Source organism: Haliotis cracherodii, unplaced genomic scaffold (assembly GCF_022045235.1).
Source record: "Haliotis cracherodii isolate W230 unplaced genomic scaffold, xgHalCrac1.p SCAF_10, whole genome shotgun sequence".
Taxonomy (NCBI): domain Eukaryota; kingdom Metazoa; phylum Mollusca; class Gastropoda; order Lepetellida; family Haliotidae; genus Haliotis; species Haliotis cracherodii.
In genome coordinates this window covers 17314364-17341211 of record NW_027266265.1, presented here as the reverse complement: position 1 = coordinate 17341211, position 26848 = coordinate 17314364, and the positions used below count along the sequence as shown (strand labels likewise).

At 41.9% G+C, this 26848-nt stretch overlaps 1 protein-coding gene across 2 annotated transcripts in view; it reads right to left on the bottom strand.

The window, feature by feature from the left end:
* Window positions 1-707: 707 nt before the first annotated feature.
* Window positions 708-26848, bottom strand: part of LOC139454147 (neural-cadherin-like) — a 54802-nt gene continuing 28661 nt past the window's right edge. Inside the window, exons 10-35 of one of the 2 annotated variants that reach the window (XM_071235674.1) lie at window positions 26104-26478; window positions 25331-25531; window positions 24965-25160; window positions 24369-24512; window positions 23774-23889; window positions 23351-23530; window positions 21844-22183; window positions 20450-20916; window positions 19375-19616; window positions 18896-19029; window positions 18299-18574; window positions 17748-17969; window positions 16435-16549; window positions 15907-16088; window positions 15357-15604; window positions 14658-14926; window positions 13867-14239; window positions 13447-13677; window positions 12741-12939; window positions 12215-12393; window positions 11566-11851; window positions 10138-10327; window positions 6718-6959; window positions 5585-5716; window positions 5333-5443; window positions 708-4853 (exon numbers count right to left, since the gene is read on the bottom strand). In XM_071235674.1, coding sequence (XP_071091775.1) covers window positions 4585-4853; window positions 5333-5443; window positions 5585-5716; window positions 6718-6959; window positions 10138-10327; window positions 11566-11851; window positions 12215-12393; window positions 12741-12939; window positions 13447-13677; window positions 13867-14239; window positions 14658-14926; window positions 15357-15604; window positions 15907-16088; window positions 16435-16549; window positions 17748-17969; window positions 18299-18574; window positions 18896-19029; window positions 19375-19616; window positions 20450-20916; window positions 21844-22183; window positions 23351-23530; window positions 23774-23889; window positions 24369-24512; window positions 24965-25160; window positions 25331-25531; window positions 26104-26478 — 5919 coding nt within the window. In that variant the 3' untranslated portion in view covers window positions 708-4584. Of the gene's footprint in view, window positions 4854-5332; window positions 5444-5584; window positions 5717-6717; window positions 6960-8658; window positions 9464-10137; window positions 10328-11565; window positions 11852-12214; window positions 12394-12740; window positions 12940-13446; window positions 13678-13866; window positions 14240-14657; window positions 14927-15356; window positions 15605-15906; window positions 16089-16434; window positions 16550-17747; window positions 17970-18298; window positions 18575-18895; window positions 19030-19374; window positions 19617-20449; window positions 20917-21843; window positions 22184-23350; window positions 23531-23773; window positions 23890-24368; window positions 24513-24964; window positions 25161-25330; window positions 25532-26103; window positions 26479-26848 lie in introns of those variants that run through there. The other variant, XM_071235675.1, reaches the window with a different exon arrangement.

Genomic DNA, 26848 nt, shown 5'->3' with positions numbered 1-26848 from the left:
ATCTTCTAGCACATCACACATTGTACCCATGTCGGGAATCGAACTTGGGCCGTCGGCGTGACGAGCAAATGCTTTAACCACTAGGCTACCCGACTGCCCCCACCATTACGCACGTCGTAGCTTTTGTTGCTATAGTGCTAGATTGAAAACAACTAATTGTGTGTAATTGACAGTGAAGAGGATGTATGTTGAAAATCTGAAAATTTAGTTAGTGTGACTGAAGCCCAAATACAGGATTTATGGCACAGATGTAATAGAGGTAGAGGATTTTTATGTTCCACCACTTGCAGCTGAACATGTCCCCATTTTCTTTGGTCTACTTTGTGATATATCCCTGGCATTTGGTCTGCTATGATCCATCACAGGCAGCTGAACGATGTCCATAGACCTTTTCTTTGGTCTACTTTGTGATATATCCCTGGCATTTGTTCTGCTATCTTTATGATCCATCACTGGCAGCTGAACATGTCCCCATTTTCTTTGGTCTACTTTGTGATATATCCCTGGCATTTGGTCTGCTATGATCCATCACAGGCAGCTGAATGATGTCCATAGACCTTTTCTTTGGTCTACTTTGTGAAACATCCCTGGCATTTAGTCTGCTATGATCCATCACAGGCAGCTGAACGATGTCCATAGACCTTTTCCTTGATCTACCTTTATGACCAAACCATTTCCCCTTATATATATAAAACAAACACATTACATATATTAATTGATCCTCATTTTTATTCAAAATTGAAAAAAAATGATGACTTAATGAAATGGATGATCATGAATCACCTGTGTGAGGTCAAATGATCATGATTTCACAACCAACAATTTTTATGTGTCACAATGTTTTATCATACAAAATAGTCATTTAAGAATATTAAATATTGATATTGGGGACTAAACACTGACCCTTTCAAACCATGGTCAGACAGGTTCAAAATTAACTATGAGAAGTGATTTATTTATTAATAATGCTTTTAACACTGAAATTTGTCCTCGGGAGATGTTGGCCACCAAGATGAATGCTGTCCATGGTTTGAGATCGGGTCAAGCATGGTCTGGGCTAGCGTGACCAGGGTGTTAGTCTGGCCATTGTTGGCACCTTACTGCAGCACCATCAGCTGATATGTTTCACGTCGTCATAGCAACTGCCACTACATTCCGATCGGCAGCTGACACAGCGAGATGGTGCCAAGATACTGTCACACATGTTTTTTTCACAAAGTATTTAAATCAAATTTCAAAGATTAACACAGGTCAACTGAAAGATAATCTTGCTTAATTGTATTTACAAGTATTTATATATAGTCTTTCCAACTTAATTTCAAAAGAATGAATTTGTTCAAGTAACACATTGGGAAATATCCATTTTAAAAATATATGTTCATGGAAAGTTTGTAATTTTTTAGGAGGTAACTCTGCTTCATAAGGGATGGAAGTGACATCCTGGCAACTTTCTCGCTGACCCTTGTAGCATTTGATTAAACCGTGCCAATATCACAGAGACTTATCATGACGTAGATCATGACAGTTATTTGCTTGTCATCACTACCAATAGAAGCATCAATGTATGTACATCATAATTACTGTACATCTCCGATAATTACCATAACGTCTACAATGAGGTGCAATTAAGTTTAATCTGCTTCTATATAATCACAGACATAACAAACAACTAAATATAGGAGTGACGAGGGTGCTGATGATCCATAACATTGTCAAGGAAACTGAATGGTTATTTAACAGTTGTCCTGGCAACAAAATGCAACCTCACCATGTAAAACCTCTACTGACGTCCACCACAAGTCTGTTTTGTCACACTGTTGTCATGGGACACCACTCAGAAATCTTGGCAGTTGTCATGGAAACCACTACCCCGACATCTAGACAGATTTCTACAATAACATGACTGTTGGTTCGATCATAAATGGACACAATCATTCAAATGAAGTGAAATCAACAGTACACAAATCCTTTCACTCAGATTAATGTCACACATTATTAAGGTGAGGTGAAATTATGTTATTTGAATAAATATGAATGAACATGTCAAATAGTAGTTATGTGGATGAAGCAAATGCAGACAGACCAGTGCCAGATGACAGGAAGATGTTCATTTACAGTATGGACAGTTTCAGAACATCAACAGGACCACAGTCATGTTAAACAGTGTCCTGCATGGCCTGTGACGGCAGTCATGTTAAACAGTGTCCTGCATGGCCTGTGACGGCAGTCATGTTAAACAGTGTCTTGCATGGCCTGTGACGGCAGTCATGTTAAACAGTGTCCTGCATGGCCTGTGACGGCAGTCATGTTAAACAGTGTCCTGCATGGCCTGTGACGGCAGTCATGTTAAACAGTGTCCTGCATGGCCTGTGACGGCAGTCATGTTAAACAGTGTCCTGCATGGCCTGTGACGGCAGTCATGTTAAACAGTGTCCTGCATGGCCTGTGACGGCAGTCATGTTAAACAGTGTCCTGCATGGCCTGTGATGGTAGTCATGTTAAACAGTGTCCTGCATGGCCTGTGACGGCAGTCATGTTAAACAGTGTCCTGCACTCTTGTGAAGTGACTGTAAAGCAAATTTAATCTGATGAGCACGATTTTGAAGAATTTACCCGATGCACTTGTTGATCATGTAAATGTTCCCCAAAACAAAGCGTAATGTAACTGGGTTGGCTGACAGCTGGAGAGGGACATTCGATGTTACACCCACTAACAATTTTACAACATTTTCACAACTGTTACAATTTCATTTCAACATAGAACTGCTTCATATTTTTTGTTTAGTAGTATTTAGTTATTCTACATCCACAAATAACAAGTAGACGGATTCACAAATTGTACCAACATAGGAATAGAACCAGAACCATTAGTGAAACAAGTGAACACTTGACCACTGGGCTACCCCACAGTCCCTTACAATACAACACTACAGCTGAACAACATCGCCCTCTTCCAAGCCTGCCTTGTTAGCCTTGGTCCTCTGCTTCAGTAAATGATTGCCCAGCCATTGTTGGAGGATGAAGCCACTTGGACCGAGCGTGTCCCCATTTGCTTCTCATGGATGAACAATGGGGATAACTATATACAAAATCAAGTATGATGCTAGTTCAATGACAGGAGTTTCTGTACACCACAGGTAGATACAATAATTAATGGAATTGTCTATGCTATGGATCATAACCTGTTTTTCTTTGTACACAACAAGGGAAGGTTACACAAATAAAACATGAATCACAAATCACTGGGGGTTTGTATAGTAGGGAATGTTTGTAGTGTTCTAAAAAAATACACTTCATGAACATAAATGGAAATGATGAAAACCACTTTCTGAAGGTTTTGAAAATGAATTTGCACATTTTGAAGGATTGTCATAATTGAGCTGAAATGAATGACAAAAGAAAAAGCTGGGATAAGCAAGTCCTGTGCTACTTACACTGAACATTGTACAAGCTGATTTCTGATTGGGCAGGAAGGCAAGACATACCTGCTGATTTCTGATTGGTCAGGTAAGCAAGTTATACTTGCTAATTTCTGATTGGTCAGTAAAGCAAGTTACACTTGCCGATTTCTGATTGGTCAGGATAGAGAATTATACATGGTGATTTGATTGGTCAGGAAAGTGAGTTATACCTGCTGATTTCTGATTGGTAAGGAAAGTGACTTATACTGACCTCACACATGCATTAGCTTTTAACAGCCAAGTATAGTTTCATGGAAAGAAATATTTCCGAAATTCTTGTTACAGAAATCACATACACAAATAGTGGACAGTAATGCACATAGCAGTTGTACAAGTCATCCCAGTTTAGATCCAATCAAGCATAACCTGCAAACACTACCCACTATACACCGTCCTCCTTTTTCTCTTTACGTTGTTTTCAAGTACTCTAAATTCTAGACTGAGACAAAAAAAAGTCACTGGACACACACTCTGCAACAGGAAGTGACAGCGTCAATGGTGGCTCACACCATCACCAGCTAGGCTGGATGTCGAAGATATATATTACACCACAAATACAAAAATATAAAGCTTTTTTCAAGGACAAATTCCCTCCGAAAGCGACAATAGAGACTACAGACAATACCTGATGTGTTATTGGTAAAAAGCTGGTATCAAAAGCTAAAATGATGATCTCATCTGCTTCTAGATTTGTATAGGACTGTGGATTATATTCACAGCTGAAACGAGGGTTATCCTGCACCTTTGTCACAAACTGGTTATATGTTTTAAAAAGCAAAACATTCATTATAGCATTGAATAGCTAAAGGCTTGCAAAATTAATAGGCATGGCATATGATGATATTCTGCGATGTAAGGCCACCTAAGTCATGGAAGAGTGTGCCCAGATTTTGTTGCAATTTTAAAATCCATTCTTCATGTAACTTCATGTGTCAATCTAATCAAATGGCGAAGTCTTCCCCAGATGGAATGAATGCACTGTTCATCATTTGTTTTGTTCCATAATAAGCAACCTGGGTGAACAGTCTCCACCAAATGTCATTAATTAGACGTGATTACATGTTTCCAGCATAGGGTAGAGTGCCTGAGGGTATTCTCGAGCGTCGTCACACACATCCACATTTTACACATCTTCCTCTCCAGGCTCCATACCTGCTCCGTACATGTCTGCCAGTTTGGCAAACTTGGGACCCCAATCATTGAGGTAATCATAGTCTTGTTCACTGATACTGGAAGATGTATTGAGCGAGCTGAGGGAGCCAGCGTCGCTCCCTTCCCCCTCGTACACAAACTCCCGCACTGCATCGTGAGGCGGTGCATTATCATCATCATCTGCATCTACTAATCTGTCGTCAATGAAGTTGCCCACATCTGGCGACTCTCCAGGAGCATCTGAAACATTTGTAACAATTGTGGTTCTTTAGTCTGTACATATATACACATTATCTGTCAGTAAAGAGCAGATCTTTCATTGAGAGTGAAATGAGATAGCATCATGCTGAAGTCATCAATACTGCAACTAAATTACAATGGTCTGGAAAGAATAGTCTGAGCCATTCAAGCCAGTGTTTTATATTATGAGCAATGCGACAATTATGAGAACATGATGGCACAAACAATCAGCTAGGCCACACACTGATCCTGATCAATAAACTCTGTAGGCAATCATGTGGAGCTGGGGACCTACTCAGCACTAGAGATTCTATGGAGACTTTGTGTAGCAAAACCAAATGATGGCAATTGGTATCAATAATTGCAAAACCTACTATCCACCAATGGATAAGGCACTGACAGGTCAATACTTTGGGCTATCAAGCATGACAACCAAATATTCTAATAGCATGTTGAACAACCAAGGGAAGACAACTCACTTCTCCTAGGCATGTCCCTCCTTGGCATTGTGTCAAGTGGGGGCTTGTGGAGAGATTCCGCATCTGGCTTCCGGAGTCGGTGGATGTCGTAAGCATCATGGTCTTCCTCTCCTGAAAGAAAGATCCCAAAGGTCACAAAGAGGGCCAAAAACCCATATGGCTGAAACACAGTGATCACCATACATAGGAAACAAATCTGGGAGGAGAGGGGAGTTAAAATCATAACATCTGCTCTAGGCGTAGTGCTCATACCTGCTCCCTCTTCGTCATAGTTGATGACGTTTTCACGGATGTCGTCTTCAGGATCCACCTCCAGAATGTACTTGTCATCCGGGCTGGGTCGCCGCCCGCACTTCACCAACAGAATGATTGCTACTGCCAACACTGAAATAATTCCAAATGAGAGTCTATATAGGTCCTTAGAAGTGGGATTATTGTCATAATTATTATGGATAACAATTTCTTACATACACAATGTTTCAGGGCTATGTCTTGCCCCTTCATCAGCTGATGAGTGAGTGATTGAGTATGGTTTTATGCCGCTTTAAGCAATATTCCAGCAATATCACAGCAGGGGACACCAGAAATGGGCTTCACACATTGTACCCATGTCGGGAATGGAACCCGTGTCTTCGGCGTGACAAGCGAATACTTCAACCACTGGACTACCCGACTGTGCCTCCGAGGAACCTTACACAGCTGACTGAGTGGGGCCAAGTTGTTCCATAATGCCACTTGAGGCACCACTTGAGGTGACCAATGCACTGGGTGGTGGATAAGGTGCAGAGGACTCACAACATCAGACATGTTGATACACAATCATCACTGTCACACATAGTGGCCATCTGATCCTCCTGAATCAATTAGCTGTCACAAGCAAGGCCAACTTAGGACCTGATCTACTCATAACTAAGTCCATAGAAATTGTATGTGCACTAGTGCAAATATCACTTTTGAAGCACCGGTGAATTGTTTCTCTCATCCGGACGGCATTGTTGAAGTCATTTGAATCTTATTGTGACGGAAGGACGGAATGACGTCACACTAGAAACGATGTCATAGCTGAAGATTGTTCACGACATTCGACAAATTGTGTTTTTCTAGGACATTGGTGGTGATCATTTTTTGTGAAGGTGAGCTCAAAAGGCTTCAGAAATAATGAGTAATAAAGAAATTATTACACTCACATGTGTGCCATGTAAGAATACATGTATGACCCTCGCTCTCGCTCAGGAAATACAAGAATTCTGACACTCGTTTCGTAAAACCAGTACAAACATGCTTTATAGCATTATAGAGATACAACCACTTTCTAACTACAGACAAGTATATAGATTTGATCAGGACATTTTCCAAATCTTTCTTTTCCATAAGTAGTTACTCACCAAGCAGGACGAAGATGGAAACAATAATGGCGACAATGGCGCCTGTGGTGATTCCTGCAAGGAGTCCCGCGGGGCGGACCTGGTCGCAGTATTCATTCACCCAATCAGGGGGACACACACACACATAGTTCTTCTCTTCCGACAGGTCTTCCTGACAGGTTGAACCATTAAAACATCGGTGATTGGCACAGTAGTTGATGCGCTGGCATTCGCCATCAATCTCCTCAAAGTGTTCAGGGCATCTGTGGAAATAGATTGCAACTGATGTACTAGTCATACTAGGACTGTGTGAAGGGCGAGTTGATGTAACGCCATGTTAATCAAGCTTTCAACAAACAATGCTAGTTTGAGATGCAATGGCATAAATTGACAGTCTTACAGCATGATATACAATGTTACATGACAAGCTACAATATAATAGCATGATTCATTTACAGTATTAATAACATGAGTTACAATGTTATTTCATTCAAGTACAGGGACCATTTGAAGTCAGTTTGAAACATGGGACATTTTGTTTTCATTTACGGTATTTTCCTGAGTACAGTGCACACTTTTTTTCACAAAATGAAGCAGCATTATACACGGCACCATAAGATTTTAGGGTCTTTTCCCTGTAAGTGAACAATACATCCAGCATGCATACTGGAAATCGAATACCAGAATAAAATACCAATACATTTGTCTGTCCTATTTTTATGTTTCAGATATAATAATAATTGCATAAACACTATTACATTAAATGAACATGGAATACTATAACATGCATTTATACATACATATATTTATTTATATCATTCTAATATAGGCTACAAAAGTCATTCAAACATGTCATTTTAGGTGAAATCCTGAGTGTGGCAATTCCAACCGCTATTTACTGATGCGATCCGCGACTTGTTGACAAAGAACAAATAAATATACATATTATATCCAATGTCGACTCATAAGAAGTCGAATTGTTGTTATTTGTTCTGTTATAACCAATGTTTTGATTTTCTTCATTGTGGTAGCATGGGTTTACCACGTGACTCAATTCAAGTCACTGACTGGTCTGACTGGTGCTTAGTCAAACCCACCCCATGCCCCGGGAATAGCCCGTGACATTATACTGCGGTAAAGACAAAATGATACCAATACTGTTGTAAAGTAATCTATTTTTCGGACAAGCCATCATTTATCATCATACATTCCGGTTCACTATACTCCGTTTAATGTTCATTACGTATATACAGCTATGTCATCGTCGAAATCAAGGAAGTCACTGTCGAAGATGGTGTCCAACAGGGCGTCATGAACATATCACCAAAGTACATTTCCAGGGCGTGTTCTTCGCCGTCTGCGAGTAACTTCCCTTTTACCACTTGTCTAATTCATATAGGATATTATCCTCAGTTCCATTCAAAACATTTGATATGCGGCACTCCTTGAAGGAACGGCTGACCATATCCTTTGGAATTTCATTCCAAGCTTCAAGTATCCATGTAACACATTCTCTGGAGTTTGGGATAACGGATGCAGACAGTTGCTGCTGTGGTCTGCTGCACTTCCACTGGTTCCATTTGGATCGTAGAAGGGACTTAATAGGGCTTGTTCAATGAGACGTCCAGCGGCTGTAGTAGACTTGTAAGCCCCCCAGGGATGATTGCTAAATCTGTCTTTATTGTTTCTAGCTGTCTCTTCACTGATGGCAGGCGAAGTCTGCATGCTTGAAAAGGGCTGGTTTGATGGAGACATGACGGAAGACTGTATATGAACTGCGGGAGAGGAGACCTGGTCGTCTGCGTAAAGGGAAAAGTTTACTGGTGTTGGACACATTCGGAACCAACACCAGTAAACTTTTCCCTTTACGCAGGCGACCAGGTCTCCTCTCCCACAGTTCATATACAGTCTTCCGTCATGTCTCCATCAAACCAGCCCTTTTCAAGCATGCAGACTTCGACCCCTTTGGGAAACAGCTCGCTCTTTGAATACCACCTTGAGCAACAACTTGTTGCCGTCTCCAATGACAGCCAACATCACTGTGAAGCTTTTTCTCTGGTTTCACGAAGTTCTAATTGTGACTGTCTTTTCTAATTTAATCTGACCATCTTTCCGAAAGTCGAAGATGACTGGAGTCTGGCCTGCGTTTCTGATCTGGGTGTGGCTGTAATTCTGTCTCTCACGTGACTTGATAACAAACCGAAGAAACTCTTTAACTTGTCCTTGAGCGACGTGCGTCTTTCTTCTGACGGACAACTCATGACGCCATGGTTAAGAATAACGATAAATAAAATTTCAGTCTTAAATAACTATATGTGTTTTTTTTACAAATCTACTCATACTTTCCCGATCATCCACCGGGAAGCCAAAATTTGAGTAAGAACTTGTCATAGTACAATTGAATGTATTACTTAGGTCTTTTGTTTAAAATAACTTCAAACGGTGCTTTTCTTAATTACCCGATAATGGACTCATCTTTAATTGACATGAAAACAATTGACAGTAACTTCAATTGATGTGTTTATAACTAGGGGGCATTTTTAACTGATCACCGATTTTAAGTGGAGGTTGCTTCTCCTGAGTTCTGGGCCATTGTTTATTTGGGAGGTGAGCACTAAGTTCATGGTGTCAATTTGGATCTATTAACAACATAATGTACATCCAAAAGCATATTTATTCAACCCGGGCAGTTGCCTTTATTCATGCAATGGCACAATGTACACATGAGAACGATGTTTCTCAGCGACAGTTGATACCATGACTGCACCTGAAACAAGTCAAAAATATTTGACTACACATACCAGTTGAATTTTATTTTTCTTCGCCAAAATATTGCATCCCCTAGAGGAGTGGTGTGCATTATGCTCGGGTGTGCACTATACTTTCTGCTCCTGATTTCAACTGTCACTAGTGGTTTGTACAGGAGTTTACAAACTGGACAAGCTTGCATTACTCAAACATTCACATTACAGCTTGAACAATCCTGAGCACTCTGGTCTTCCTTATTCACAAGATGCATAGACTCCTTCTCCTGAGCTAGGCTACCTGCCAGGGCCAGCTCTGTTGGTGGTTACAAGATGAGGATTAGCCAGCTAGACACTATCACTCAGCCCAGAACTGTTTTAAACCTTAGTTTACAGTGTTTTGGGGGCAATATCCTGGTCAGTAAGTGAATATAAAATTAAAAAGATATTTCAGATTTTCAAGACGTTATTAGAATATGTTTCCAAGTGTGCAGTGTCAATGAAACAGGTTCTGGCAGTTTTGGTGTAATGTATAAAACATTCTCTGGCAGTGTTTATTAGTGACAATGAAAGTTTGCAGTCAGTGGTATAACAAACAGTGCTTCGGACATGTCCCCATTCCACTCCTTCTATTTTAGGGTCAGATCCAAAAAACATTTTGGAAATCGAAGTACCATCTAATTGTGACTACGCCTACCTGCACTCGTAGTGTCCCCAGAGTGGGTAGCAGACTCGTTCCGGGGGGCAGGTGTGGCCTATACAATCTGTTCGTACACAGCCGTCCTTGACATGGCTGACCTTCTGAATCTCAGCAGCATTGCTGAGGATCTGCTCTGACACTTCCATGGGGAACCATTCGTGGTTGAGACGGATATCTTGCAGGCAGGCTGGAACAAAGAACATAACACCATCAGGATTTAGGGACACACCATCAGGATCTACAGGGAAACACCATCATCTACAGGGAAAACACCATCAGGATATACAGGGAAACACCATCAGGATCTACAGGGAAAACACCATCAGGATCTACAGGGAAAACACCATCAGGATATACAGGGAAACACCATCAGGATCTACAGGGAAAAAACCATCATCTACAGGGAAACACCATCAGGATCTACAGGGAAACACCATCAGGATCTACAGGGAAAACACCATCAGGATCTACAGGAAAACACCATCAGGATATACAGGGAAACACCATCAGGATCTACAGGGAAAACACCATCAGGATCTACAGGGAAAACACCATCAGGATCTACAGGGAAAACACCATCATCTACAGGGAAACACCATCAGGATCTACAGGGAAACACCATCAGGATCTACAGGGACACACCATCAGGATCTACAGGGAAACACCATCAGGATCTGCAGGGACACACCATCAGGATCTACAGGGAAACACCATCATCTACAGGGAAAACACCATCAGGATATACAGGGAAACACCATCAGGATCTACAGGGAAAACACCATCAGGATATACAGGGAAACACCATCAGGATCTACAGGGAAACACCATCAGGATCTACAGGGAAAACACCATCAGGATATACAGGGAAACACCATCAGGATCTACAGGGAAAAAACCATCATCTACAGGGAAACACCATCAGGATCTACAGGGAAACACCATCAGGATCTACAGGGAAAACACCATCAGGATCTACAGGGAAACACCATCAGGATCTACAGGGAAACACCATCAGGATCTACAGGGAAAACACCATCAGGATCTACAGAGAAACATTCCACTTTCCTGTCTTAATTCTGTCATTGTATCATTTCCTGCTATTTGCTTTCAATGTACTCACAGCAAATTTGTATCTGATATGATCATGTTTGCATCAGTAAAAGCAAGTAAAATACGCTTTGTATGTTGATGGTTTCTATCTAATCCTTTCCTGCTTATTATCATTGTGCTCATGATCAGGTCAAATACTACCATCAGAACTAAATTCTTCAAGTCATAGTTCTGAAGTTTACATCTTGTAGGAACCAGCTCAATAGCTTTATTCCCAAAGAAAAATCGTTGGTTTGAGTTATTCCATTTACGTGTGACATTGTTCCATGAGGTTATCAGCTAAATTCCACACCGTGGTGATGAAAAACGACTTACTGTCTTCCAGATCTGAGGCCAGGACGGGAAGGCTGTTGGAGAATGACACGATGGCACCAGCAAACATCATGTTGTGCATGTGGAGCTCCTGCTTGTCGTCGGGGAAGCCATATGTGAAGTTGTAGTTGGCACCTTCCATGTTGTCCATCTTCAGGACAAACTCGCGGCCATTACGCTCCACTTGGGCAGTATGCCACTGCCCGTTACTCACAAAGCGTCTGGACAACTCCAGGTTACGAATACCATTGCCCATATTGTAGGTCAGGGTCAGTATTCCATCCACAATCTGGAACAATTGCATGCATGTTTAAATGTTTAAGTACATGTCCATTCTTAGTTGTTGTTCCATTTACTGATAATGTTTGCTTGCATGCCACAGCGAGCTGATGGCTGCCTATCAACAATCATATTTGGGCCAAACAATCCAGTGACTGGAATCATGAGCCACAACTCACTGAAAGGGGGACCCCGGAACTATGTTGAATATGTTGCTGGAGCCCAAATCTAAACACGAATCTCCAAGGATGTCCATTTACTGAACCAACAAGCTATCCTTCAGAATAGTTGTGCTGTGCCATTACTATAACAGAGCTGTTCATATCGTCAGTGAAACAATTCCTTTCACTATTTTACATGCAGACTGACTTACCTGTAGTGTGGTCACCATGCTGCCCGAGGAAGTGGAGATGGTCCACAGAACTCCGTCTCTGTCCCGAGTCCGGAACAGTATCTGCATCTTCATCACCCGAGAACTGACATTATTGAAGAACTGGTCTTTGAGGCGGTACTGTATAAAGCTGTTCTGCTCTAAATCTTTAATAGTTGCAACTGTGAAAGAAAATTAACATTAGTGAAAGGTTCAAATTACTCTCAACACATTATATCATGAGTTAGTTTTCTTCTTTCAAATTGTATCCAGACTGACTCCCACTGGTGCCCCATATAGCCCGTCTCCCACTGGTGCCCCATATATCCCGTCTCCCACTGGTGCCCCATATATCCCGTCTCCCACTGGTGCCCCATATATCCCGTCTCACACTGGTGCCCCATATATCCCGTCTCCCACTGGTGCCCCATATATCCCGTCTCCCACTGGTGCCCCATATATCCCGTCTCACACCTATGTACCATATATCTTTTGCCTTATATTTCCTGGTTTACAAAGCAGATCGTACCTCTCTCACACTTGTTCCCGAACCAGCCAGGCTTGCAGATGCACATGGTGGTATCGGGCTGCCAGGTGGACTCGCAGATGCCATTTTCACCACACTTGGGGCCGTTGATGCTGTTCTCGTCACAGATGATGTCTTCCCGCCTGCATGTGTTTTCCCCTGCTGGGTACCCTGGGTTGCCAGGGACTGTCAGATCGTACAGCTGCAAAATGACATAGTGAGTGAGTGAGCAGGCTTAATGCTCGATCAACGAAAGTTCAATTATTGATCATATCATATCGGCATAATGTGGGATAAAGTCCGAAACTGATGAAGGTAGTGGATGACAACCACATGAGCGAGTGAGTGAGTGAGTGAGTATGGTTTTACGCCGCTTTCAGCAATACTCCAGCAATATCACAGTGGGGGACACCAAAAATGTGCTTCACACATTGTACCCATGTCGGGAATCGAACCCGGTCTTCGGCATGACGAGCGAATGCTTTAACCGCCCCTAGTACATGAGTACAAGTATGATGCTTATAAGTGCAGGTTAGTAGTTAACCTACACTGCCATCAAAATATCTTTAAGAAAACCCACCTTATATGCACTTAAAAACAGAAATATTGTAAACATTTTCGGGATGTGAAAGTTCATGACTTTAAACCTCAATCATGATCAAATGCAATAAATATTCTGAAAGACATTATAGAGCATTTGGCAACTTACCCTGCTGTTGTGCATCAGGTTCTTGACACAGCCATTGAACTTGGTGGGCATTATTCCAGTGGGCTTATTGGGGGTGGAGTACCGGCCTCCCAGCTGCAGCAGTGTGTTGACATTCAGGTAGACATTTTCCCCCGGGGTGGTGCCCGTTGCACGACACATCTTGTCATCGGAGACTGTACCACCAGGTTCTAATGTAGCTCTTTCACAGTGATCAACGATCATCTCAACTTGCTGAAAGTATACAACAAACATATAACTCAGGAGAAAAAACATGGGGAAAGAAAATATCCAAAAATAAAAGTTAGTTTCATGTACATGAAAGATTTCTTGATACAGATCCATCTCATTGTGTAAAAAGTTCCCAAAGATCTTAAAACTGTAAAAACCTAAATAGACATTTCAAGTAAGCAAGGTACATACCTGCCCATTGCGGACAATGTCAATCCTGTGCCACTTTCCATCACTGAGTTTCTGCATCTTGGCAATACCGTGAGCATCTCGGCCATCCACATAGAGTTCCAGAGTACCAGATCCATGGTCAATCCTGAGTCTCGGGTAGCCTCCACTGAGTTCCAGGGAGATGAAATCTGTTGGGTCATCTGAGCCAGGTGCAAAGTCATCCACAGGTCCATTGTACATGATGAGTCCGTTCTCTTCCAGCGTGATGATGTGGAGACTGGTGCGTCCGAACTCACACTGTTCCAGCGGGTCATACAGGGCGTAGTTGGTGCCGTCGAACGAGTGATGAGTTCCCTGACAGCGGGGGCCGTTGGAACCAGGGAGACAGCTACACCTGGAAGAAAAGAGCAATGGGTGAGTGAGTGAGTTGTGTTTAACACCGCTTTGAATCTATTTCAGCTATATCCAACGTGGCAACTTGATGTGGGAGAAAAGCCCCAAGTGATGCAGGTCTTTGGGGAGAGCCACAGGCACAAATCTAGAAACAAAATCAGGCTGATCCAGACTTGAACTAGTGAGCAAGTAAACAGGTTAACTCAGTAGAAAGTGTTATCTACGTCATATGATTGGGTGTCAAGGTGCAAGAAGAAGCTTGCGAAGACTCTTATTGTTTCAGAGAAAATGGGACTGTTTAGAAAAGATGGATGACAGACAATGTGCAAAAAATGTGCTAAGTATTTTATCTTCATAGATCAACTGAAACATGGTCTCAAGCATGAAGCAATCTGCTGAATAAATTAATGTATACTTACGAAAGTTCTCCCCAGTCATCTTTATTGCAGGTGCCTCCATTGTAGCAGTAGTCTGGCGTACACTCGTCGCTAGGGGGGTAGAAGTCCGAGCGACATCCCTGCGTGGGTTGCACAAACATCTGTACTCCAACAAAGGACGTGCCGTTGGTGTTGACCATTGCTGGTTTTCCAGTGACGTTCAGGAAGTTGTAGCAGCTTCCTTCAAACCTCTCATCCTTACACTCATCAATGGGAACCTGGTCGACCTCAATACCAACAGTTTTCTGAAGCTGAAAACATAATGACTGACAGTTAACATGTAAGTTATAACACTGTAGTCAGTAGCATCCTGGCATAATGACTATTAGTTAGTTCAAGTTATTTTTTCAACAGGACACATTTAACTAATGGACTATCATCGTGATTCTACACTTGCAGGGGTTTATCTAGGATTCAAAACTAAGTACCCTTGGCAGACAAATTTGGAAAATTGTTAATTAGATCAAAACTTTATTTTTGAAAAGTTCTTATTTTCTTAATTTCAGAAGCATCCTAACATGGCATTCAAAACACAATGATGTAACATTAAACTACTTCCCCTTTTTTTTTTTTCAAAGAAGTAAAGTCATCTTGACTACGCCATCAAATTAGTTATAAACGTTAAGTGAGAAGAAATGATAGTCTGAAAAGGTCTAGATAAAACTATGTTTAGATTCTTACCGAATCCTTATTGACAGCCAGAACAGCGTTCATCTTGCTGGATGGATAGTACGGCGAGCCATGAGCAGAGAATCGGACATCAGTGAATTCTCCATTGTTCTGGACGCTCATAACATCCACATTTTCCTTGGGAACAGCAATCTTGTCAGCAATGAAAGCCTGGAACTTGTCATACATGCTTGGGTCGTAGTCACTGATGCCACCATTGGGTTTCTTGGGTCTAGCCACAAAGTCTTCTGCTGTTATACCTGAAATAAACCAATGATATTAGTACTACAACTAGGAACGACAGGTCGTTGGTGCATCTGTTACAAGCCAAAATCAGGCAATATGTAGCTACAGGTCTGTAGAACTCCATTGTTAATATAATGAATTCATTGCATTAATAGAATCAGAAAAGTACTGGTAAATTAATACAGCTTTACAAAACTAAGTCCGTCATTTGACGGAAGTTTTATAATCTCAGTCTGCACATAGCTCCAAGAAATACATGCTGTCGATCAGCAACACTCAGACACATGAACAAGTTCTGGCTATGAAGATGTCCTACCTCGGAGTCGTACTGATCCAGAGCTGAAAACGGCTTCCTCGGAGATGTCCCGGATCATGACAGTAACAGTGGACTGCACGGTTTTCTGCCACACCTTGTCATACACATCCACCGTGAAGGAGTAGGGATTGTCGCCGGGAACCCCCTTGGCCATGGTGATCATGCCCGTATCAACATTCACCCTGAACAAAGCAAAGACATGAGTATCACTACGTTCAGCTGGTAGACAGTGTGTGACTAAATATCCCTGTGACATGCAACAATCCAAGATTGAAACAAAGTGAACGTACCGAGATAAAGAAAGTGTCCCATTCCAATGATTACATGGGACTCCAACCATACATCAACTAACTACTGCTGTCAACAAGCATTTTCCTGTATTCCTAACATTTCTAGCGTATCATGGAATGATTGTATCAGCTTCAAGAACGCATCTGTTATAATCGTTTAAAATGAAATGCCAACATGCCCTAATGCTACCAGTCGACAATCACCCTGTTTAAATCTTAATAACCGATTCCAACTCACGAGAAATATTTCTTCATGTACTCTGGGCCCGTGTACTTGAAGGTCTTGTCCACAACATCCCAGTCGTCCGGGTCAGTGGCGTACACGTTACCGATTTCAAGAGGGCCAAACATACCTGAAACACCAAGTGAAACAAACCCATGTACTGACTGGGGATGCAGGTCTCCGACATTTGCTACTTCCATCGACCAAAAAGCACAGGTATGGATCAGACAAACCATGGATTTGCAAAGCATGTGTACCACCAACTCTCTTCCTGTTTTTTATCAAGGTCCCCACAGGGTTTAATGCACTTTGCGAAGAAAGACCCGTTTTATTACAATATAGACTTTGATTATTGATGAGATCTTCTTGACTATTTGAGTGAGTGAGTGAGTATGGTTTTATGCCGCTTTCAGCAATATTTCAGCAATATCACGGTGGGCTTTACTATTTGAAGCAAATGCAAGTGATATTAGAGGTGGAATGTGATTGGTCAATAGGGGGGGACATAGTATGAACATAGTCACTGGTGGTGCTACAATCGAGCCCCGAAATTCCAGCCTAGTTTGGCAAGGGTGAAAACTGGACTTTTATAGTCAGTTAAGTCCCTCGGGAAGAAGAAGAAACAAAACTCTGGCACATTTGATGACTGGGCCACCCATGACCTTGTGTAACACAGACCCAACTTCATCAGATCAACTGACATACTGAGGGATATTCAGTCCCATCTGCAGCAAATGTCAGTATTGTAATGAGTCCACAATTGTAATGAATTTGTTTTAAATATATATATGCTACTGCAGTGAACTATGGCTATAACAAACTCAAAGGGACCAAAACAGTTTGATATATCCTCAGTTTGTTATAAGCATACTTTACTCTACAGCAATTTGATTGTATTTGACTGATAACAGGACCATGCACGAGGCCGAGGCCTTAATTTTTAGTAAATACATTTTTGCATTGAATGCAATGTCAAAATACTATATTAAAATACCTCTGAATTTAGGGAATTATTCTTTTTATTTCAGATCTTAATTTTGAATTAGATAACATTTATTCCCCAATTTGTCTTTCATGGGCACCTAGTTGGAATTCTACACTCCCCGATATACACTTTGATTTGATTAACATACATCACTTGAGAAGTCTTCATCCATGTCTTTCACCTTCTCCACAGGCATTGTGACTTCCCATCAACACTCCAAACATTCAATAATATGTAACTTCTTGGTCATAATATATTACATTTTAATAACCACAGCAGTACACAATACTAGCATACTGGTCTTTATTTGAGGGAGTACCGGTAGTACTTTCTTGTAGCCTACCCTTGTAGTTGTAGACGAAGATATCCTTGTGTCCTGGACTGTGCACGTTGTCGTTGAGGTCACCAATCTCTATGGTGAGTGTGTTGGTTCCCGTTTGAGCCCGAGCATCTCCAGAACCGCGCATGTCCCACATGACAATAGGCATGTAGTAAAACTTCTGCTGTTCACGGTCAAACACTTTTTTAGTGGAGATGTCTGCATTGCCTTTTTTATTGTCACCATCTGAAAATAAATATATAAATGTTTAATTGTTACGTTTTCAGACATGGAGAGGTACTACTACTACTACTAGTACTACAACTACTACTACGACTACTACTACTACTACAACCACTACTACTACCACTGGCGAGTTGGTAGGCAGGTGGTTGAATGGCAGAAACAAAATGACAGACGGATAGATAGACAAGGTGTCGACAATACACCCCCGCCCCCCCCCCACTTCCCCCTTCCTGATTATTTCCCGGTTGTACCAAACATTATACTTGACTGTTTGGTTGGGAGAGTTTGGGGTCAAGACAGAATAACCTACAAAGAAAACTTTACTGTACCTGGATTGAATACAAGACTGAAGTCTGTACAGGTAGGCTTGCTACTACAAGGGCAGGTATTGCTTCCATCAGAACATGTAGGCTCGGAAAATCCAAATGGATCGCCAAATGGAGAAGCATCCAAATCCGTTGCGTTGACGATGATAACAAGTTCCGGTACAACAGCTGCATTCTCCATCACAATGGGGTGATAAGGCTTGGCGAAGATGGGGAAGTTGTCATTGACATCTTTGACCGTCACCTCCAGAGTGCCTGTACCTGTCTGTGCAGGATCACCTGGGATGCGAAATACATACAAGGTTCGTCAGGTGTTCAAGAATTAAGGCATTTGCATTAAGTAAGGACACCCATAAGGCTTCAAGAATATGTTTAAGTCACCAGGCCCCACATTCCACAAAGCGATCTTAGAGTTAAGACTATCGTAAGTCTAAGTTACGATCGCCTTGTGCAACAGGGCCCTGGTTATGCAGCTAGATGAAGCTTCACATTTCTGTGTTCTTATATTCAAAATTTCTAATTCTTATTGCAAGCAGCCTTCCCTTAGATTCAGTAGGTAAGGATAAAATACAAACAGGTACCCCTTAGGAAACTGTCTACCTTTATCGATGGCCAATATGTAGACTTTGTGATGACTTTCTGTCTCCCGGTCCAACATGTTTCTGATTGTCACGTTCCCCAACTGGTCAATGCTGAAGAGTTTATTTGGATCTGTCTTACGGTCCACCGAGTACCTGTGATGTAGAAGGTAGTGAGTACAGCAACAACACAACACAAGTACAGGGCTTTACAACACCTTAACAACAAGACACGTCACAACATATTACAACACGGGACACCGACGTGAAACTGATGGAGTGAGACACTGAGTTCTGTCATGCTTTGAATCATTTCCGTGACATCCTATAGTGTGTCATCTTATAAGGGGGATGATTGGGAGAAGGGGTGGGGTGGGGGAGAGAAGGAGGGGAGGGGAGAAGAAGAGGGGAAGGGGGAGGAGCGAAATAAATATGGAACTTTTACCAGGAATGTTATCTCTCATCCTGTTGATATGGAATATTTATGTTTCGAAAACTCACTCAAAATCAGCGTTGATTCCACTATCTTTATCATCAGCTGAGAAGTGAGCGAGGAATGTTCCCACAGCAGCATCTTCATACTGTGCCACAGCAATCCTGGGTCTTTCAAACTCAGGCGCGTTGTCATTGAAGTCCTCTACAGTCACCTCCACGTGGGTTGTGGCTGTGTGGGTTGGATCAGGGTCTTGGACCACCACCGTCAGGTTGAAGAAACGCTGGTCTGGATTCTCGTAGTCCACAGCCTGAGGGGGTCAAAAGCCTTATGTTAGAATAGCAGCATGGCGTACAGAGAGTGTGAATGGTGTAATCTGCAGCAAGCAGCCTGAACAAAATATCCCAGCACTCACATTCCAGTCTCTGCCTTTGGAGTCTACTAGTTCTGGAATCTTTCATTGGCAAACAATTTTAATCGACTCCTGCTTTAGACTTGTGTCTAAGTCACAGGTAGTCATTTATGGTTGTTACAGAAGGTGTCTCAAAATTCAAGATCTTCAAGGTTCTCTCCCAAACCTATCAAGGCCAAGTTACTTAACATTTACCCTTCTTTGCACAATGCTTTGTTTGTTTGTTATTCAAGCTATATGACAGCAGTCTGTAATTAATCGAGTGTGGACCCGACAATCCAGTGATTGACATCATGAGCATCCATCTACACAACTGGGTCATGATGACATGCATCAACCATGTCATTGAGCCTGACGTCTCGATCCGTTGGTCGCCTCTTACGACAAGCATGGGTTGCTGAAGACCTATTCTACCGCAGATCTTCAAGGCTCCCATGCACAATGCAATAGTATTGCTTTTGGTACACCAGACTACAAACCGACTTGATCAGAAAGATTTCCTGACACCTCTATTAACCTGTATTACCTCAACGAATGAAATAAAGCAAGAAAATTTTTGTTTTGTGCTTTTGTCATAACACCTGTAACACCAAGGATTAAGATATCATGAGTAACATCTCACTCAGGGGACAATGACATGCAATCCAACAAGTCTGACCAACCAAGCACCTTAGTTGCCTCTTACACCAAGCATAGGCTACGAGGGATTCATTCTGTCCTTGAGTACATACCCTGAATACAACAATGCTGCCCTCATTATTCACACCCTCCACATCAAAGTAAGAAATGAAGTTGTTCAATCTGTAGTCGAGACGAGCATTTTCTCCAATATCATTGTCTGTAGCTCGCACTCGGGCAATTGCCCCCGACGTCTGTGCCTCCGACATCGTCACCTTGTAGAGAGGCTTCTCAAACACTGGGACCTGGTCGTTCTTGTCGTCCAAGTTGATGATCACTTGTTTCTCTATTGACTGAGCTACCACTCCCCGGTCGGAGGCCTTCACCTTGACCGTGTACGTTGGCGTGGTTTCTCTGTCCAGGCCAGATGAGTTGGTGCTGGTTTCAATCAGACCTGAGCTTTCTCGGATCTGGAACTTCATGTCCGATCCATCTGATGGCCCCTCAACAATTTCGTATTTAACAGTCCCGTTGATGCCCTCATCATAATCAATGGCCACCACAGTCATGACAGAGCTCCCTGAAATCACATGAAGAACCAACTCTGAGATACGAAAACTACGCTTGGCCCATATTTGTGTCCTACTTCAGTCTGTGAAAAACACAGTAGATATGTCAGGTTATTTTTCTCAGACAAGACAGTAATTTTCCTTATGTTAGCGAAAGCCTGCTTTCAAATGAAGACAGTGTTGTTTGCTTGTTGTTGTTTAACGCCGCACTCAGCAATATTCCAGCTATATGACGTCAGTATGTAAATAATCCAGTCTGGATCAGACAATCCGGTGATTAATATCTTGAGTATCGATCCATGCAACTGGGATCGATAACATGCATTAACCAAGTCAGCGAGCCTGACCACCTGATCCCATTAGTCGCCTCTTACAACAAGCATAGTCGCCTTTTACGGCAAGCATGGGTTGCTAAAGACCTATTCTACCCTGGCTCTTCGCGGGTCGTAATGAAGCACAACTCATCAATGCTGGTGGAATTAACTGGGACATCCATGTAAGGTATAGTGCAATTTCAGAACGACAGAGGTATGGGTGGCCTAGATATCTGAACATTGGCATCCCTTGGGCACGCTAGAAAGCTATGATTGTGGACTCTATGATTCGAATCCCAGTTCGACCCAATCATGTTTCTAGGTTGTCAGCACCATACCCATGCTCATGGGTTTCATCAAAGTGGTAAACGTCTGAGACCCGCATCACATTGGCTTTCCTCCCACATTAGGCCAACATGCCATGGTATAACTGAAATACTGATCAAATCAGCGTAAAACCCAACTCACTCATTCAGAAAACAGGTATAGGATCAGGGGCTTATGATAAGTGTCACCTTGGACACGGAAAACACACCTATTTGTCCTTTGGCCTTAACAGTAAATGACACTGTTCCTTATGCCATCTTCTGCATCAATAGCCCCACCTCCCAACATGTCACCTACCTCGTGCTGAGTGCTCCATTACACTTCCCTCTAACTTGGAGATGAAAATTGGCTTGTTATCATTGATGTCAATTGGCTTTACTTGAACAGACGCAAATCCTATCTGAGGTCGGTCAAGGTCAGCTGAGCCAGGTGAAGGGTCAGGTTCGTCCTGGGCACGGATGTTGAACTGGTAGTTTGGTCTCCCACTGGGCAGATCTCTGTCCAAGCTGGTCAGAAGGTACAGACGGCCAGTGTCAGGTTCAATTTCGAAGTACTTGTTTGGTGGGGAAGTGCCAAACCCAAGCAGTGAGTAACGGATTTGGGTCGGTCGATCAATGTCTGCATCCGTGGCATTAACCTTGAAAAACGATGGTCAAAAGTGAGTTAACTGGAGACATGACAAATTTCATCTTCAATACAGCACGGGTTTGTATTCACTAAGCAATAGGTACAGCAGGTACCACAGGGCTATGCCACCTGATGTCAAGCAAGAAACTTTGCCATGTGTGGGATGTAACCTAAGTGCTCCAATGATTTCCTCTTGCTGGAACCAGATAGGTGCTCGATCATTGGATAAAAATAGCTACTACACTACAAAGTGTCCCTTTATACGGACACAATGAAAAGCCTAATCATGTTTTCAAGGATTACACATAGAGTGTTTGTTGCTCAAATACATCTTGAAACATTCAAATGAGATTCAAACCTGAATTACGACATTGTTGTGTTTGATTACCTCATACCAAAATGTACAGAACATAATTTGATTTTTGTGGCCATTTGGCCAAATATTACACAAAATTTAAAATGCGTTTTGAAAGTGTTTCAGTATATATTCATGGGTGATGGGGGACCTGTCAGCCCAGATGACACATGCCTGCCTCCAGAGTCGGGGAATGAGGACACACCAAACAAACTGTACCTCAGCTAGATACCATCTGCTTCTACTTGCCACTGAGGGTACAGCAAAACTCAACACACATCCACACCTGCTCATTGCCTCACTTCCAGTACGTGCATTTAGTTTATTGAAGATATTATTGGGTTCGCTCAACATTGTTGGGATTTACATGTGTTTATCTACTATTCGTCTTTCGGTAAATCCTCACTAACCCCCTGATCCATTCCTGTGGTTTTCGCAATCTCAAATTACCTGCCCTTGATTTCTATTTGCCAATTTTATGGGTTCGTGTTTCTAGGTAATACATGTTACCTCCCTTACCCTTTTGCTTCTGTAGACATTTTGATTGGTCGCTAATATGTGATTGCAAGTAACAACCACAGGAATGGATCCAGGGGGTAGTGTAGATTTACCAAATGCTAACCCGGGAGATATAGAGGATGGACAGAACTGGGAATAAAGGTTATATTCCTATCATGTGTTGTTGTGTTTATAACATACGATTAGAAGAAACGTTGATTACCATGGAAGCAGAATAACTGTATCATAAGTGACAAACTTTACAATTATCAGCCGGTAATTACAAATACTTCTTTCTTATCAGAATATTGTGATTGGTCTGACCTGCACTAAGAACCTCTTGTTGCTGGCAGTGATGGAGGTATCCTCCTCAACAACATCCAAGATGACATATGGGTCAGTCACGAAGACAGGACTGTTATCATTGGCGTCCGAGACGTGGATATTCACACGAGTGGTGTTGGAGTAAATCCCATCAGATACTTCCAGGGTGAGGTCGTAAAGCTGAAAATACAGTGAGTGAGTAGGGAATAATGTTGCTTTAAACAATATTTTAGTTATGTCAGCACATTGTTAGCTTAAGAAGGAGCAAAGCTCAAAGTAAGGCAGTATTGCTGTTCAATCTATTTTCATGTATTCCATAAAATTTGCAATTAGAAAAATGTTTGATTAGGCAATAATCCCTCCGAAGAATTTTTCTTTTAAGAAATAAGAACATGACCTCTTTTATGCTATCATCAAACTCACATGTTGTTCTGTTTCATAATCAAGCTGCCTCCCAACATAGATGATCCCTGTCTTACTCCACACACCAAATGCACCCCGCTCATTCCCACTTTTGATTGTGTATGTCAAGACAGCGGCTGTAAACAGACATTATCATGAGTAACATCACATTAATATCAATCACATAACCATCCGCAGCAGCATCTTCCCAGTGCTGTTTCCATCAATAAATTAATCTGAAAACAAAGTAAGTCAATTTTAACACTGATCCTAATAATATTTTCCAGCAAACTTAAGACACAAAACATTGCTCTTGATATCTAACTGATGTCAGACATAGTTTAAACCATTGTAGCCATGTAACACTTTTTTTCAGAATTCAATGAGCACTTGTCAGAGACGTTATAGCTGTGATCCTCCAAGGAAGTTTATCTTCACTGGCCTTGTCTCAAAGGCAACGTTGAAAATTGGAAACGTTAACAAAAGACTAATGATGGGCAATACGCCACAACATAAGCTGTTTTTGACTTTAATGGAGTGAGATAGAAATGAGGTTTCTTCACCGTTTTGAAGTTTAATCGACTACTGAAACAAGGAATGGGTGCTTTAGCCTCACCGTCATCAGGATCCCGAGCACTGACACTGAGGACATGTTCCTGCACTGGAGCATCCTCTCTCACAGACGCATTGTATAAAGATTTCACGAAGTAGGGGCTGTTGTCGTTCATGTCTGTGATACGCACTTGTACTGGGACAACGGCTGAAATACAGAACACCCTTAATTAAACAAATCCTTAATCATCATTCACACCTATCATGTTTTATCAAAAGGCTTTCTACTTGCTCCCAAAATGTCAGAATAGATGCAGAAAAGAGCATACTGAAGTCGTCATTTTCTCTTGAGCAGAAGCATCAAATTAGCCTTAAAAATGAGTACTCTTTCAAACTGGTACACTGTAGTTCTGATTTAGCTCTAAGGGAAATGTTTGTTCATTTGTTGTTTAACGCTGCACTCAGCAATGTTCCAGCTATATGACGACGATCTGTAAATAATCAAGTCTGGGCCAGACAATCCAGTGACAGACATCATGAGCACTGATGTACACAGTTGGGATACAATGTAATGCATCAAGCAAGTCAGCGAGTGACCACCCGTTCCTGTTCTTACCGTCCTGTTTCCAGGTTGCGGGAGAAATGACCAGTAACAATCACCTGTGTTGGGTTGTCCTGCAGTGTGTCCGGGGCGGGAGGATTCTACACCATCATATACTTTAACATCAACATATAGTTGACTGGTTTCTTCTCGATCAAAACTGGCTCTAGATGTCAGAACAGCGGTGTTATCATCAATCTTGCGGATAGAGAACTTGTCAGAGATATTCACTTTCGGAACAATCTCAAAGGTGAGCTGGAACAAAATATCATCATGTTGAAAAAGAAATTTCCAATAATACTTTGTGGTTACATCAGATGAATGACGTCTCAAATATTGTAGCAATATCCTAACTTTGCTACCGTAAATTACAGTAAAACAACGGCTTCACGCCAAGGTAAATGGATGTTTTTTTCCAAACTTACAAAATTGTTGGGATACGTTGGATCATCATCATAAGCTTTTATCTCAATGACGGTCTGTCCTGGGGGGGAGTTTTCAGGTATACTTCCAGGGTAGAATCCTGTTGCGGAATCCAAACCTCGGAAATATGGGACCTTGTTGTTGGTATCTCGTAGTTCCACAACGGGATGAATTTCAGATGACAGAGGTATTGATCCACGATTCTGAGGAGGGAAAAAATTTGTAATACACAAGCCATACATTTTCATTGATATACCTAAGTAACTCCAAAGTCTTCTCGTGAGAATCTTGAATCTTAAATCCGTGCACTTAGGCACACATCAGTGTTTGACTCTACACGTGGCCATGCTGCACACAGGACGACATGTTACAGTGCCACCGTGTGTCAACATCCCACTATATCACTGCAACTCAACAATACTCTTTAACCACCATTTGTAGGAGATTCTGGCAGGATTCTGTAACGTTATTTCAGCATCCAAGGACACCAAAAGGCTCAAGACTTGGGCAAATTGGCTATCTGTCAAGCTTACTGAGTCATTTTAACACAAACTCCAAACCAAATCGGATCATGTAGATTAATGTAACTGTTATTTTTCTCTAATTATAGAGAGTCTACATTCCACAAAAAACACTAATTTGAGGTTTAGATATAAAATTCCTTACTGCAGACAGAAGAGCAGTCTTTCTTTGAACCTCTATATGAAACTCTGGTTATCTTGAAGCAATGACCCCTTCACTCATATATAACAGGAATTCATGTACATCTACTCACAGACACCCGAAGACGAAGCTCATATCGGTTTTTCACGTTGAAATCCATGGTAACGGAAAACACTGTGAGATTGACAACGCCGCCCCCTGAGGTGATGCCGAATGGTGGTAGAGACTGTACTGGGCTGCCATCTGCAGCAATCAAGGAGAAAGACACAGTGGGGTTATCCACATTGGAAGTGGCACTGAAGGAAGCGATGATGTGGCCCGGAACGGCAGTCTCGTCCACTGTGTAGGGGTTGGTGTCATAGTCATTCCTGTTCCATGTAGGAGGCTGGCTGGTGAGGTCAATGACCCGCACACTTACACTCGCTGTGCTGTTTAAAGGAGGCACGCCTTTGTCCTTTGCCATAACTGTCAGGTCGTATTGCTGTTTCTGAAAATGTCAAAATGGCATTGATGATCATGAACTGAATCAAAGCACTTACGTTTGTTTCATCTCCATCTCACCTACACAATAATGATGTTCTGATAAATTGAAATATTGAAGATTGATCGGAAAATCTAAACAACCAATGCAGCTTTCCATAATCGAACGCAAAAGATTCTAATCTTGATTGAAGGTAAATTCACTTCTTACTACTCGGTGCATGGAGACGATCTTAATATTGAAAAACAGCTAGAGTATGTTAACCAATTAATTTTGATTCTCGACCAGTTTGGACGACCCAATTATTAACCGTGATTTTACAACAAATGTCCAGCACAAAACATAATAATTTGTTTTGAGGGTTCAGCATTTTGTT